General features: G+C 27.5%; 2 protein-coding genes and 2 pseudogenes across 3 annotated transcripts; all 4 read right to left on the bottom strand.

The window, feature by feature from the left end:
- Positions 1-899: 899 nt before the first annotated feature.
- Positions 900-2,829, bottom strand: LOC107031333 (glutathione S-transferase U8-like). The gene is made up of 2 exons (XM_015232657.2): positions 2,469-2,829; positions 900-1,437 (listed from the first exon to the last, which is right to left on the bottom strand). Exons 1-2 carry the CDS (start codon positions 2,781-2,783, stop codon positions 1,045-1,047), a joined length of 708 nt encoding a protein of 235 aa, XP_015088143.1. The 5' UTR covers positions 2,784-2,829; the 3' UTR covers positions 900-1,044.
- A 3,088-nt stretch (positions 2,830-5,917) lies between these two features.
- LOC107031332 (probable glutathione S-transferase) lies at positions 5,918-7,492 on the bottom strand. The gene is made up of 2 exons (XM_015232655.2): positions 7,066-7,492; positions 5,918-6,467 (listed from the first exon to the last, which is right to left on the bottom strand). The coding sequence occupies exons 1-2, from the start codon at positions 7,372-7,374 to the stop codon at positions 6,114-6,116; spliced, it is 663 nt and encodes a 220-aa protein (XP_015088141.1). The 5' UTR covers positions 7,375-7,492; the 3' UTR covers positions 5,918-6,113.
- A 367-nt stretch (positions 7,493-7,859) lies between these two features.
- Positions 7,860-9,722, bottom strand: LOC107031331 (annotated as a pseudogene).
- A 924-nt stretch (positions 9,723-10,646) lies between these two features.
- LOC107031329 lies at positions 10,647-12,055 on the bottom strand (annotated as a pseudogene). Its single transcript, XR_001458197.2, has 2 exons — positions 11,564-12,055; positions 10,647-11,195 (listed from the first exon to the last, which is right to left on the bottom strand). The product of XR_001458197.2 is annotated as a probable glutathione S-transferase (transcript).
- Between the last annotated feature and the right edge of the window lie 4,970 nt (positions 12,056-17,025).

Here is a 17,025-nt window from a genome sequence, read left to right as displayed (position 1 = left end):
TATATATATATATATATATATTTATATCTATTTTGAAAAACTGGTAGAAATTAATATATAATTAACAGTGCACCCATTAAAAACATAGAATTGTCCTTGTGCTATTAGTAGAAGTTATAGACACCACACTTTAGACCAGGGTGCGAATCCTACTAAAGTCTATTTCTTAATTATTTTTATTTTAAGTTTAGCTTAGACTTCATATTTGAGCTATGATTATATTAGTGCATCTAAAGTTTTCAAATTTTTGGTTCACCTCTGGAAGAAGAAAAGATAAGTAGATGAAAAAGAAAACTTTTCCTCTTATTCAAGTGTGTCCTACAAATGATGAATAATAATATCTTATTTATAATATTGAGATATCGCCTCAAAGGCCACCATGTTAAATATCCAAACTAGTAGTTACAAAGTTACCCACAAAAGTTCATGTCACCTTGTAAATATACATATATAAATACAACTACTTCATAAATAAATCAAATGCACAATACACTATTTAATAAATTTATAACATTCTAATTATTATTTCTCACTACAAAAATAATTTTTATCATTTTTAATTTTCATAATAAAATATAATCAATGACCTATTTAAAGATTAATTCACAATTGAAAGTTAAATATATTTAACAGTATCATATCAATTGAAAAAGTAGGATATCTTTTCTGCTTTTAAGTCTTCACACACAAAAAGATGTTCTGTATACTTCAAAAACAAAGGAGGAGAAGAAAAATGAAGAAGCAAAAATGGTGAAAGACAACAAGTATGTAAACGTGTAGAGTCTAGTTATGTTTGCATCAATAAAATCATTAACAGTAATTCAATAATATTTTTTTTTTCAATTCGATTTTTTAATCTATTTGATCGTTTCAAATCCCTAATTTTAAGAAACGCAATATGACCATAAAAATGCTAACATATGGTTTATTTCATTTCACATTTTGAACCATTACAAGATGAACAATTCTACAAATTTAAAAACACACACACACATGATCAGTGTGAAATCAAACACAACTTTTTCCTTAAGTATTTCAATACAATTATTTGTGTGTGTGAGAAAGTTCATTATTTGGTGGCACAAGTGGTTGGGCATATTCTTTGTAAATTGCAAGTAATTTTTCTCTAGGTGGCAAATTTTCCTTCATAAAGCTAAAACTTATCACCTTATCAGCCCATCCACATATATTTGGAAATTCCTTTTTGTTCAATATGTCTACTCCCAATGCTTCTTGCATAACTCCAAGCCAATAAGTTATCAAAATTGAAACAATTTCCATATATCCAACTTTATTTTCTCCTCCAAAGAATATTTTATTATTATCTTTCATCATTTCATTCTCAAGTAGTTTAAGTAGCTCTTGAAGTTCTCCAATGGCTTTCACCTTTACTTCATAATTGCTGTCATAACAAAGTTTCAGTATCTCTGGCAAGCACTGAAATTGGACAATGAACACTTGTTAATTAGTACTTGAAAGTGATCATTATCATTATTAGGATATTCATTCAGATTCAATTTATTTACTCCATCCGTCTATAATTGTTTGACAGGCGTAATAAAAATAAATGTCCAATATTAATTGTCAATTTAAACAATTAAGAAATAATTAGTTATTTTTTTCAACTTTGCCCTTAATAATTAATCCATTTTGTTTAATTGAAAAATTATGTGGACTTTTGATATACCTGACATAGTAGAGTTATATTAGCCAAATTACATCATTGTATCAAATTTACAATAAGGGAAATGTATGACCAATAATCTTATCTGACAAACAATTGTGAACGGAGCGAGTATCTAATGTTAATCTTAAAAAAAGAAAACTTTTTAATCTTGACTAGAATGTACAAAAATGTTTTTAACCCTATGGTCTCAAGACACCGTAAGATGTCACATAAAAGGTTAAAATCGAAAAATTCAAGACAAAAAAATTAAAACTAGAGGATTAAATGGGAAGAAAACATTTCAAGGTCCGGCCACATTTGGTAGAGAGGAAAATATTTTCCACAAATAAAATTATTTTATAGGAAAATTTTCCACCAAAAAGAGTACAAGATATTTTTTTTATTTCAATAAAAGGGTATATTTGGTAATAACTTTGTCTTCGTATCCAACACCACTAAAATTCAGAATTCAGTATCCCTTTTAATGGAAAATATTTAGATATTTGTTTACTGGAAAATGATTCTACTTTCTGCAAAAATATCTTATTTCACAACAAACACATAGATCTTGACTTCATAAAACTTAGTTATAATTTCTTAAATATCTTACAAAATAAAAGGTAATCAACTAATATAACACAGAGAAAGTACTATCTACTCAACTAGACATGTATTACCTATAATTTTAGTAGAAAAAGAGAACAATCGATAGTTAAAGATAAAACTTATGACTAACCTATGAAAATCGTAAAAAAGGTAATAGTTCAGATGTGTTTTTAATCGAATAAGCTCGAAAACATACCTTTTCATCGATAAACTTAGCCCAAAAACGTGCTATGGCTCTTTGATAAGGATCTTTTGGTAGAAGAGATGTGCCATCTTTCCAATTTTCATCAATATATTCAAGAATCACTAGAGACTCAGGAATTGGATTTCCATTGTGCAAAAATACAGGAACTTTTTTGTAAATAGGATTATACTTGATAATATTAGGACACTTTTTTATTGGACGTTGTGCTTCAATAAACTCATATTCAATACCCTTAAGTTTTAGGGCCATTTCAACTCTTAAACTAAAAGGACTTACCCAAAAACCTAACAATTTTACTTCTTCCATTTCTTTTTTCAACTTCTCTTTTGGAATACTTTTATTTGAGACTTTTGTCCTTCTTATAGAAAAAAAATATAAATGGATTTAGTGTTAGTTGGCTTTTCATTATCATGAATTATTTTTTTTACATTTTTTTGACTAATATATGGGACTTACTTTTTTTTTTTTAGTTTTGCTTTAAAAAATAGTCATATTAATATAATTAAAAAATAATATAATTTTGGAATTTCCTTTAACTTTTAATACACAATTATCTTATAATTATTTTAGATTACAATTTAAAATTAAATTAAATTAAACGATTACACGTAAAATAAGACAAAAGAAAGAAGCTTTTTAATTGTATTTAAAAAAAGTTATTTTTACTGTCCTATTGTAATTGTTCCAAGTTTCTTTTTTCCTACTTTTAAAAAATACTTTTATTTGTCAAATATAGTATTAGTTTACCCCCTGGGTATTATTTTAATTGTTACTATTTAGACTTTTTCATGTTTTTATCATTAAGAAATAATTTATTAAGTTGGTTTTGCTTATTAGATATTTCTTCTTATCTGAGCAGTATTTAAAGACCTTTTAATATAAATTATTATTTGAACAAAAATTACTAAATTGATCGAATCTGTGTATAAACTTTTTGCTTCATTCCCAACATGGATGGTTATGAGGATCGAAAGGAGACTACCGTAGGCACTCCATGGGAATATATATATATATATATATATATATATAATTTTTAAAATTTTGATTTACTATATAGTTTGATTGATTTGATCAAAAACTTTTTAAAAGAAAGATGATTTTATATTGTTTAGATTACAATTTTGTAGACTTTTGGTCAAACATGTGAGTGTGTGAGACAAAAAGTTTACAAATATATAGAACGTTTTGTTTGAATATTACAATTATATAGCCCGCCAGTAGTATTTCTATTTGGCAGCCAATGTTGAATATGTTAAGCTTGAAATGTACCAAGACACAAAACATTTATTTCCAATTGAATGAGAATTTATATGATAAAATATACTCCACTACTTTGGAATAGTGAAGACATATAAGCATAATAAAGTTTCGAGCAGAGATAAAATTTAAAGACGATAAATACATTATCATAGTTAATATATATTAGTTAAAGTGTGTTATTCAATATTAATTTTTATGATAATTTTATTCAATATAAAAAATAAAATTAATATTTTGATAATATATAAATATAAATTAAATAATACTAGCGTTCCCCTTTATCCAAAAATAACGACCGCATGTACGTACCATCTCGTGAATATATATGGGTCCACTCTGACACCAAGAGATGAGTTTCAAGGCAATCTCAATTCTTCTACCAAATTTAAAATTTTAAATTCGCTCGGTATATTTATTCACGCATGATGGTGAAAATATATTAACTAATAAAAATATACTTTCATCTTTCTATAATAACTTGAGATTTTAGATGAGCTGATGATATATTTGAACATGGTATGAATGCAATTCTTAATTTTTCTAATTTTAGATATGAATTTTTACATGGTATCAGAGCATGGAAGTCTTGGAGTCGAATTTTATTGTCATCCAAAATTAAAAATAATTTTATGTGTTTGACTCATAAAAAAATCAAATTCATATATAAAAAATATTAAAAATATCATTAACTAATAAAAATATACTCTGTCTAACAACTAAAATTTTTAAAAGAGATAGGTCACATACTTCTAAAACATGATCATGTGCTTCTTGACCATTTCTTCTGCATATTTTTCGTATCTTGCGCTTTGCTTGAATATTAAATTATACAGCCGATCGTTGAATATTTTTGTCCCAACCTTGATTATGTTCCTTTTGAAATATAAATAATAGTGCTATCATATTACCAATTGGATGAAAAATCATATGATAAAATTTACTTTCTTTGGATCACTTCACTTATATTTTTACTTTATACATTACTTAAAAAATGTCTTTTTTACTATTATATATATTTATTTATTATAATTAATCATTTTAAAATCTGATTCTTTTCTTCAATAAATATCATCTCTTTTTTTTCTCACTCGCGGAGTTCACGTTGAAGCTTTGACTAAATTCGAATCACGCACTACAAGGCCCGCCTGAGAATGACACACCCAACATGATTTTCTCCATAACCAGGACTCAAATCTAAGATCTCTGGTTAAGGATGAAACACTCCTAGCAGTGCACCATGACCCATGTTGGTAATATAATCTCTTTTATCTCTCCTCGATTAGTAAAAGACCATTAATCAAAGCTAGCATTTTGTCATAGATTTTCAAATATTCTTGACATATATTATTTGGGTGAAGTTTTACCATGTGATTGACCATAGTATTTGGGAAATATATTTAATTTAAAAAATATGATTTCTACGTATAAGCTTTCAAAACTATCAAAACTAACAATAAGTTTGTAAAAAGTCAATTGGATCTTCGTTACAACAAATAACAAGTAGTATCCATGACATTAGAGTAATGTGGTAGTTTGAAGTGCAACAAGCATCATTTCCATACACCGTGAACTAGACAAAGCATATGACTTTATTAACTTGAGCCGATTGTTCATCATTTTCATCATGATTTTTATATTCGCTGAATATTTCATCACTACTTTAATTTTCACATAAAAAATTATGTAATACAACAAAAACCATTACTTTAGAGGGTGTTTTTGTAAAAGATAAAAGTTTGATGTAAAATTTTAATTTTGAAAAGATCTCAAATAATTAGATTTTGCCCAAATACTAAAAAATTTAGTATTTGAGAATTTGAGATATTTGCCAAAATTATTTTTCAAATAATGACAAATCATATGAACAAACACTATTTGCCAAATTTCTCCCCAAATATTATTTGAAAATCTATGGTCAAACGAACATAAGTAATTTAAATTTTAAAGTATATATATGTTCTCAACATTATTTCTATGCTAATTAAGTAAATGTTTATTGCCTTCAAGTGTTTTTTTGCTAATTAGATTTATATTAGGTATTTTAAAGCTAAATAGCTCTTAATCACTCTTAAAGTGTTCGAATAGAATTTAAAAATACGTATAACACTTGTTTTTAAATAAAAGATAACAAAAATAAATCAAAAAACATAAGCTAGAAATTTTACCTTGTAACTTCCGACTTATAAGCCAAAAACAATAAAGTCAATCAAAATAAACTCTAAATATTCTACTTTTAATAAAAATGACAATTAAAGTGCTTCGATAGAGTACTGCACTATCTTGGAAAAGGGGTAATAAAAACATAACTTTTATTAGCCTACAAGTAACATTCTGTTGCAACCACACAAAATCTTAAAATTTGACAAGAGAGGTTGTTCATTTAGTAGTTGATGCAGAGTGAAATTTAGATTGGAAATGTGAAAATAATTCATCCCTCGAAGGTAAATATTTTTTGACTTGACTGCAGTTAATATAATTATCTCTCCAAGTATAATAATTGGGAAATTTCTCATTTTTCACCAAAATAACACCAGAGGCTTCTTCAATTATTCCCATCCAAAATGCCAATATATTTGCAGCAATATCAACAAATCCAATTTTATCTCCAACAAAAAATTCCTTATCCTTGAGCTCATTATCAAGAATTTTCAACAACTCACCACACTCCTCTTTAGCTTTCTCTTTCTCCTCTTCATTGCCTAATAGAGCCTTTCCCATTGTTGGCAAACACTACAAAACAATCTAAATTTTGAGTTTCGATAAAAATATTTACACAATCAGATCATTAAAAGTAAATTCACATTATAAGCATGAGTTTAACTTATATATATATTGTCAGAATTATTTCACACAATTAGATTGTCTAAATGTTATCTACACAATGTGAAACTTGTAATCTTAAAATAAGGTTACAATAAGTAGAGGTTAACTTTAACCGATAAAATAAAAGTTCTCTACGCTGTTAGTAGATATTAATTAATTGCTCTTTTCATTTAAATTTAATTTATTTTAATTACTATCTGGACAATCAAAAATCATTTTTTTTATCTTAAATTTTTCAAATACTTTTTAAATATTTGGAATTATTAGTTATTGTAACTTATAAAACTTTTCATTTATTTTATGTAAAGTTTATTTCAAATCGAACATCAATTAATTTGATCTCCTCCTATTTTGAATCAAGCCGAACAAATTAAAATAGTGGAAGTATAATGCATAATCTGACAAAAATAATAACTAATCTGCTAACAAATTGATCAATACTACTAATATGAAAATTTCTCATACAAAATATGTATGCGTCTAACTTAAATCTTGAAATATTTACCTTGTCATCGAGGAACTTAGCCCAAAAACGAGCTATAGCACGATCATAAGGATCTTTAGGCAAGATGGAAGGGCCTTCAAAAGTCTCATCAATGTATTCAACAATTACCATTGACTCACAAATTGGCTTTCCATTGTGAATTAGCACTGGAATTTTCTTATGAATTGGATTATATTCAAGAAGAAGAGGACTCTTATTTTGTGGATCTTCTACTATAAGTTCATATTCCACTCCCTTAATCTTAAGAGCCCATTCAACTCTATGAGTAAATGGACTAAGTGAAACACCAAGCAACTTTATTTTTTCCATATCACAACTTTGGTTATTTTTTGCCTTATTTTTAGAGAGTAAGAAAAAAAAAATTGTGTTTGCAATCAAGTAATTCCAATGAACTTCTTACATAATTCAGTTGTCTAATTTAATGCTTCTACAATGACCAACGACTTTTCATCAATTATATTATTTTATTATAAATCTAAATAAATGTGAGGTAGTTGTTAAAGGTTGTGTCCTTTTAAGATTCGTTGAATCATTTTGAGAATAAAATATTTATCTTTATTAGACTAAAATATTCAAATCTAAATAGATATGATATTATGAGAAAGTTTAGTTTATTAAACTTGATTATTGGATAGTTAAGGTATTCAAATATACTACATATTAATAACCTTGTCCTATACGATTTCAAAAAATGATCTATAATTAAATTTATTATAATGACAATGAGGTTGACACCTCTTATTCTTATTAGGTTTTTCAATATGAAATTGAAAACAAAATATGATTCATATAATAAATGACATTATATAGATGGAAGAAATTACACTCTCATACAATATTGACTGCCAACTATTCTAATAAGTGAAAAGCTAGCTAGTTTTATTTAATATAACTCATAAGGTAGTTTTATTGCCACAACCAATCTTCATATTTTTCATTTAGGAGATTGGAAACGAGATTGGAAATGGGCAAGTAACGCATCTCTCGGAGGTAAATATTCCTTGATTTGACTGTGATTAACATACTCATCTCTTCAAGCACAAAAATTTGAAAATTTTTCACTTGTTACTAAAACAATTCCCGACGCTTCTTCAAGAATCCCAAACAAAAATGCCATAAAATTAGCAGCAACATCAGCAAATCCAAATTTGTCACCCACAAAAAACTTCTTATCCTTGAACTCATTATCAAGAATCTTCAATAGTCCACCAAATTCCTCTTTTGATTTTTCTGCCTCCTCTCCTTTGCCAAACAATACTTTCCCCAATAGTGGTATACACTGCAAAATCACTTCATTAATAGGGTACTGTTCGAATTTTGAAAGTTAAATATTTCAATTCGGCCATTAAATTTGGCTATGAAGTATTTAAATTATAGAAAAATTAAATTTATATATTTGGAAACTATGTGAAATGTAGTACAAGTCACGATAATTGATAACTTGCAAGTTGCAATATCCAAAAGATATATGAAAAAATCGTAATCAAAATTAGACTTGTTTGAATCTCAAAATTCAAAAAATGTCGCATAAATTGAGAGAAAAGAGTAATAAATTTTAATAAGAGACACTGTTTAATTTGCAAATTCATAAAAATAGTACTAACTACTTTGCTAAAAATATTTGGTATAACATGTTAAATTGTACAAGTAGTATAAAAAGTTAAACTCAAGAAGTATATATAAGGTAAATCAAACAAATTTACCGTATCATCAAGGAACTTAGCCCAAAAGCGAGTTAAAGCTCGATCACAGGCGGCTCAATGTGATTGGGGGTCTAAAGCAAAATTTTAATTTGCGGCTTAAAATATAAATATACTTCATATACGTATTTATTTTAAAAAAATTACACTATTAAGATGAAAATTATTAGTACTTAATATTATTATTTCAGTTACTAGTTTTAGGTAAGATTTTATCAACTCAATATTGAAAAACATCTTTAAGTGAGACAATTATTATATGTATTGTTAACATAATGATACAAGTAATAAGTTGATAAATATTAAATAAAGATAAGAGTTAGAACCATAGAATTTGACTCAAAAAGTTGGTGACTTGGTATAACCTCATTTTAATATGCTTAGAGTAATGCTTGAAACTAAAATTTAATAAGAAGTAAAAAAGAATTTTTGAATATACTTTGTAACACTTTTCACTGTTAATTCCCATTTTTAACAAAGTACTCCAAAAGAATATTGAAGTAGATAAAATAATTTATTTTTAAAAAAAACTATACTTTTTATCACAAATAATTAATTTTTTTAATAAAAAATTTAACACACAATTTATTCTTGATAAAAATTTGAGATCCCCAAAATTTGAAGGCCTATGGTAAAGGCCTTATTTTTTTTATTTTTTTATGCATAGAGCCGCCCATACTCGATCATAAGGGTCTTTAGGCAATATTGGAGGACCTTCAAATGTTTCAAATGTCTCATCAATATATTTAAGAATTATCATTTACTCACAAATGGGCTTTCCATTGTGAATTAGCACTGGAATTTTCTTGTGAATTGGATTGGATTGAAGAAGCAGAGCTCTCTTGTTTTGTAGATTTTTTCGATAAATTCATATTCAACTCCTTTAAATTTCAGAGCCCACTCAACTCTTCGACTAAAAAGGCTTAGTGTAACGTCAATCAATTTCACTTCTGTCATATTTTAATAAGACTGTTAATAGTTCAGAGACGAATTTTTTTTTTTTACTACTTTTCTAGTTTGATGAAATTTATGTATGTGAGCTAAGTTTTCATTCTTGAATTCATTGTCATCTTTTATAGATGGAAACCATTTTTTTTTTTGACTACTTCTCCATGTTGATTAAATTTATGTATGTATGGTGAGATTTCATTGTCTTCTTCCATATCCATAGATGGATAGAAACAAATGGAGTGTCCAACTTTTTGACTCTTCCATGTTGACGAGCGACTTGTCTTCAATTTTTTATTTTTATTTTTGTGTTAGATAAGATGCATTAGAAAAATTAATGTATATGTATGTAGTTTCATGTATTACTAATATTTTATTTTGTATTGTTTTTTAATTTATGTATAATTATTGCTTTGGTTAGTTATATACTTTATTTGATATTAGAACGATGTATTGAGTATGCTCCTTACCTAAGCACATATTATTACTTTCATTCATGGACTATTAAAAATATTCATGTAATAGACTAACTGAACTTAAATACATTATCAATCTTTCAATATAAGTGAAATATGTCTTTAAATTCTCTCCAAATTTAAAAGTGTTTTCGACTTTTTATTAAGAGCTACATATTCCTATAAGGGTTTGAGACCACTTACTATGTTATGAGACTAATCGAGAATGTATTTAAGTTCTGTTTATCAAGTAGAGAGGTGTTTTTAAGATTTTAATAGTTTAGAAATATAACTAATAATTAGCGATCAAATTTAAAAGTGTTTTTTAAAAATATTTCTCTCTTGATATTAAGGTATATATAACTCATAGTATAATCAAAGACATAGTTGTCCCAATAATATTGCTTTTTATATATCAAATCAAATGTATATTGCAAAAAAAAATAATTTTAATTAATTAGGAGTCCACTCAACCATCTTTTGTTTCCAAACTCAACTACTATTGGGAAAAGTAAATACAATAAGATGTCTCTCTATCATTTATTAGCTCGAAAGAAATTACAACTCACATGCACTCATAAACAAACTTACAAAGAAACAACATACTACCTACTAACATAAGGTAGTTTTAATAGCCACACAAAATAAAAACTCAAAAAAATCACTAAGTAGAAAGTTTTTATTTTTGGGCAGCTGCAAAACGAGCTTTGAAATGTGCAAGTATTTCATCTCTTGGCGGTAAATATTCTTTGATTGTACTACAATTAACGTACTCATTTCTCCAATTGCAAAAAATTGGAAATTTTTCACTTGTCACAAAAATATTTCCAGATGCTTCTTCAACAATTCCCATCCAATATGCCATCAAATTTCCAGCCATATCAGCAAATCCAAATTTGTCACCAACAAAAAAGTTCTTGTCTTTTAGCTCATTTTCAAGAATCTTTATTAAATCACCCAATTCCTCTTTAGCTTTGTTTGACTCCTCTCCACTACCAAATATAGCTTTCCCCATTACTGGCATGCACTGCAAAATTAGGTAAAAATTATTATAAGTTACAATAATTTATAATTTAAAATATTTAAAAGATATAAATGAATCGGGTAGCCAATTGGGGATGAAGGGGGCACCATTTAAAATGTACTCTCAATATCTCAATTTATATGATATAATTTGAATTTCAAAAGTTGCATTCAAAAAATGTTATCTTGTAAGGTTTGTGAAAAATAACTTGCATATTTAGTAAATCACAAGAATTAGCAATTTAAAATATTAAAAAGGTATACGAATAATCAAGGTAAAAATAAAATCAGATCTTTGTCATATAAATTGAAACAGGTGGAGTACTATTCAGGTTTTAGAGTATATATAAACTCAAAACGAAAAGGATTTACCTTATCATCAAAGAACTTAGCCCAAAAACGAGCTATAGCTCGATCATAAGGATCTTTAGGCAAGATGGAAGGACCTTCAAATGTCTCATCAATGTATTCAACAATCACCATTGACTCACAAATTGGCTTTCCATTGTGAATTAGCACTGGAATTTTCTTGTGAATTGGATTCAATTCAAGAAGTAGAGGACTTTTGTTATGTAAATCTTCTTCAACCAATTCATATTCAACACCCTTAATCTTGAGAGCCCACTCAACTCTACGACTAAAAGGGCTCAATGAAATCCTAGCAACTTTACTCCTGCCATCTCACAACTTAATTATGTTTATCTTTGGCTTTATGTATGTGTTTGAATTTTTCGTCTTCTTTTATAAATGGGAAAATTGTTTAAAATATATACTAATATATTTGTGTATTTGATGATTAAATACAACAAAAAAGTAGTATAATGTTTCTTGATCAATAACTCATTTGTCGAATATTTTTATGTTTTCTATGCTGACCGACGACTTAGTCTCAATTAAATATAATTCAATAAATATAAGTTGTTGATCGTTACAACTTAAGTTCATTATTTAATATAGAAAATGGTGGTAGAATAACATGTATATTTTAATTAGAAATTTTAGGTTCGAGTGTGTTTGATACGAAGTAGTTTCTATCTATGGAAACTACTATGCTTAGAAAAATGTATCAATCATGTTATGCTTCACAAAAAAGCCATAGTTTTGACTATATCTTTAATTAGTTGGTGGTGAGAACAATAAGATGACATATGTGCTTATGTCACCAACTTTTTCATTAAAGTGTTTCTGTTATCTAAAATGTAAAAATATTTTTACGCAATCTCAATATAAATATTGGATATCAAATAGAAAATAAATAAATAGTATACAAGATTAAGTTAGGTTAAACTAGTTTTTTTTTTTGAGCATGAATAATATAAGAGGGAGATCGAATTCGTCTCTTGTAAAAAATTTATCTTTGAAGCTATATATTTTATTGGTATTTAGACTAAAAATTGTGATTTCGTTACTTGTTATTTTATTAATTATATTATTAAATTTATTTTAGTGAATTTTACGAATGTGATATTTGTGGAAATAATTTATTCTCATCGAGTGTTTACACAAAACTAATTCAATTTAATTTTCATTATTATGTAAGTTAAAGAAGTAAAACACATGTTAATTAATCAAAGTTAAATAAAACGAACTATAAATTTAAACACATGACATACACGTATTGAATTGGTATAAACACCGATACAAATAAGTTTTATTCCCATATTTGTAAATATATAAGACATAATTTATATGAATATAGTAGAGTTTTTGGCCAAAAACATCCTTCAATTATACCTCAAACTTAAACTACATCCTTAAAGTATCATTTTTAGCAGAAAATATCCTATAACTATACCCCAAACTTAAACTACATCGTTAAAGTATCATTTTTAACAGAAAACATCCTTTAAGTATTTGTAAGTGAACAACTTTCATCCTTTTGGTAGAGATTGTCAAAAGACTAAGGGATCTTACGAAAACATGAGCAGTTAACGTGACTATCAATAAAAGTTATTATTTATAATTTCATTACTTTCTACAAGTAATTCTTGAAAAATATAAAAAATCTTAGACACTGTTGCTTATGAAAACTAAAAATGACAGGAAGGTGTGAGCGTACATGATTTGCCTTTTTCGTAACGGAAGGAAGTTGAAGATTAATTATTTTGAGTTTTTGGCCAAACTCATCCTTAAACTATCCCTCAAACTCAAACTACATCCTTAAAGTATCATTTTTATCATAAAACATCCTTCAAGTATTGTAAAATACACAATTTTCATTCTTCTACTTGAATTTATCAGAAAACTTATCGATATATCCCACAAAAAATAAGTCGTCCCTTCTTAATTGTTTTTCTTAGATATGCGAAGAATATTATCGCAAACCTTTTCGTAATTGAGTTAAGAAATATGCAAAATCTTTTAATTTGACTGTCTTTTCATTCATTTTTAATATAATTTTAATTATAAATATTATTAGATTAAATATGTTTCTTCTCAATTGAATATACTAGAAGCGACATTTCTTGGAGACTTCCCCTCCTAATAATGTCGAATGAAACTCAAATACGAGACATAATCAATATTTTGGTTACTTCGATATATTAGATTGACCGAAAAATCTATTAATTTACTTGGTTAAGAAAAAGATAAAAATAATTAATCTCCAACTTCTTTCCGTCACGGAAAAGGCAAATCATGTACGCTCACACCTTCCAATCATTTTTAGTTTCCATAAGCAACAGTGTCTAAGATTTTTTATATTTTTCAAGAACTTCTTGTAGAAAGTACTGAAATTATGCATAATAACTTTTGTTGATAGTCACATTAAGTGCTCATGTTTTCGTAAGATCTCTTAGTTTTTTGACAATTTCTTAAAAAGGATGAAGGTTGTTCACTTACAAATACTTAAAGGATGTTTTCGGTTAACAATGATACTTTAAGGATGTAGTTTAAGTTTGGAGTATAGTTAAAGGATGTTTTCTACCAAAAATAATATTTTAAGGATGTAATTTAAATTTGAGGTATAGTTAAATAATATTTTTGGTCAAAAACTCGAATATAGTAAATTTGAAATTAGGGGAATTCCATTTGCCATCAGGCACTAGTCATAAAATTAAAAATTATTCTATTGAGGGATTTCATTTCGATCTAAACTAGAAATTAGAAAAATATGATCTATGTGCTTATGTCAACCACCTTTTAGTCAAACTCTCATATATTATCTTAGTCCCCACAAATATAAAAGATAAAAAATATTTTTTTTAGATAGTCATCCATATTTAAGAAATTAGCTAAGAATATATAGAATCACTCTGTGAGTCATGTTTTATCCGAAATCGGAAAAAATATTTGTCTTGAAAAGTTTTTGATTTTTTAGAGAGTAGCCACTTAATTTTTAAGAAAATCAAGAAAAAACTAAGGTTTTCAAAAGTCTTAACAGAGAAAAATTTTTTGAAAATAATCTAAAGGGTTCGGGGATTCAAATTAATGTTTAAGAAAGGTGTTAGGCACCTAAAATATTTCGCTTAATACGATTATCCGACAATTAACTATTTGGCTAAACTTGTAAAGTACAGTTTAGAATTATGAACTAATGTTAAAATTTAGTTTGCGAATTTTATTTGCTCCTTTAGAATTAGTTTGAGATCACTTAAGTTGATGAAACATTACGGCGTTTGGCCGGGATTCGGATTGGGCTGGAAACTAAAAAACAAGAGTAGAATTTTAAACGGGAATAGGTCGCTCCAGCATTGGGCTTGCTGAAAGCTTTAAGATGTGCTGGGCTGCTGATAATTGGTAAAAGGAAAAGGGGATTGGGCCGGCTGAGGTGGGCTAAGAATTAAAAACGAATTGGGCTGATCTAAAGAAACTGGGTAATGGGCCTGGGATGGAGAGTTGCAAGAATGGCCCAAAATTGAACTAAATTGGGAATTTAAGATGGGTTAAATTTAATAAATAGCCAAATTTAGTTAAGATAATGAATTCGGCCAAACCTTAAATACACGAATTGGTATTAATTAATCAACAAGCTTCTTTATCTTAGTAATATAATTATTTAAATTGTAAAATAGTGATTCAAAATATAGCCATAATTTATACTAACTTAGTTTAATAGAATACTTACTAAAAATTAAAACATTTTGAGAGATAATCGTAAGATATACCAATTATATACATAATCATGTAAGGTATATGTTATCTAAAAATTATAAGAAAAATGGCAAAAGTATCCACAATAACACAAAATTCATACATTATTATTTTTTTTCGCAAAATTTATAAAACTAATTATTTTAAATTGTTTGGAAAATTTAAGAAGCTCGAGAACTAATTTATACCGAGGAGGGTCGAAATTGGGTGTCAACAACTGTCCCTCATTTAACTTGGATTGATGCAAGCAATTTGTTTTATCGAAAAAATATTTCGAAAAGAGTTTGTTTTATTTTAAGGGTATTTTCGACTTTTTAGGAGTCGCCACTCAATTTTTAAGAAAAATCAAGAAAACTTATTTCCAAAACAACTTAAACAGAAAAAATTATTTTGAAAAATATTTTAGGGGGTTCGGGATTCTTATTAGTGTCTTAGGAAGGTGTAAGGCACCTAAGACACTCCGCTAACTTACAGTTTCCGGCGATTAACTATTTGACTATTTATTTTAACATTTTGCGAATCTTTAAGTTGAACTTATTAAAGTTTCATTTAGACAAATTTACAAGTTTCGAAATGTTTATCTTGCAATTTGCGAATATATTTCAAAGCTTAACTTCCTTGAGGTTTTATCTAAACAAGCTTTACGAATTTTGAAATATTATCGTTTCTAAGTTTGATTTTAAAATTTTCAAGTTTGATAAAATAAAAAGGCGTGGACGGGGGTTTGGAGTTTCTAATCCTAGACTAACGATATTCAAGCAAAAGCACGTAAACAAAGAGTAAAGGAGAGAGAGAGAGAGAGAGAGAGAGATTTTGGGTTCAATTTCGGTTCTGTTCGCCTTGACCGAATATTGGACCCACCTGCCTTTGGGTTTTCCACCCCCTTTTCCTTTGTGCCTGTCCTAGCCTAAACATGTAAAAAAGAAATCGAAAAATAAAAGAAACAACAAAGGGCTTATGCCCATTACAACAATACAACTAAATAAATAATAAGGACAATCTTCTAATCCGCCTTGGTTTTTTTTTTCTTTGAACTTCAAATCATCTCGCCGATGTCTCAGCTTGACTCGAAAGGGTGAACTTAAGCCCTTATGGCTTTCTCAAAATGCAGGAAGAGATGAGAGTTTTTGTCAAACTCAGCCAGATTTAGCATGCCACAAATAAAAATGAAAAGAAGTAAATATATAATCCGAGTAACATAATTGCAAGAAAATAAACAAACTTGATGGAAAATAAGCACTTTATCCATGAAAGATGTATATTTACAAATGATTCCACTAAAGGAGATTACACAGAGGCATACTAGACAGTGTCTTTGAAGAAGAAAAATTGATAAAACCAATAATAACAAAAAGATAAAATAAGATATATATATACATAACAGTCACTTAAAAACAATGAATTTGTATGTCAGTTAATAACAGATATGTCACGACCCAAAACCGAGCCGCGACTGGCACCCACACTTACCCTCCTATGTGAGCGAACCAACCAATCTAAACCTTAACATTTCAATTTAATATCAACAGAAGAAATGCGGAAGACTTAAACTCATTAATAAAAAGACAATTCAATAACTTCTAAAATTCAACATCTATTATTCCCCAAAATCTGGAAGTCATCACCACAAGAACATCTATGATCAAATTACTAAACTAAGAGTATTCTAAGAAGCTAAAATAACAAAAGCTAGTCCATGCCGGAACTTCAAGGCATCAAGACATGAGGAAGAAGATCCAGTC

The sequence above is a fragment of the Solanum pennellii genome, chromosome 9 (assembly GCF_001406875.1).
Source record: "Solanum pennellii chromosome 9, SPENNV200".
Lineage (NCBI taxonomy): Eukaryota > Viridiplantae > Streptophyta > Magnoliopsida > Solanales > Solanaceae > Solanum > Solanum pennellii.
The sequence above is the reverse complement of the archived record's forward strand: the minus strand, read 5'-3'. Positions and strand labels throughout refer to the sequence as shown.

Excerpts from the sequence above, each read along its gene's own strand:
- LOC107031333 (XM_015232657.2), bottom strand. The coding sequence starts at position 2,783 with ATGGAAGAAGTAAAATTGTTAGGTTTTTGGGTAAGTCCTTTTAGTTTA. Across the intron at positions 1,438-2,468 it reads CTAAGTTTATCGATGAAAAG|TGCTTGCCAGAGATACTGAA; the intron begins GTATGTTTTCGA and ends GTCCAATTTCAG.
- LOC107031332 (XM_015232655.2), bottom strand. The coding sequence starts at position 7,374 with ATGGAAAAAATAAAGTTGCTTGGTGTTTCACTTAGTCCATTTACTCAT. Across the intron at positions 6,468-7,065 it reads CTAAGTTCCTCGATGACAAG|TGTTTGCCAACAATGGGAAA; the intron begins GTAAATATTTCA and ends ATTGTTTTGTAG.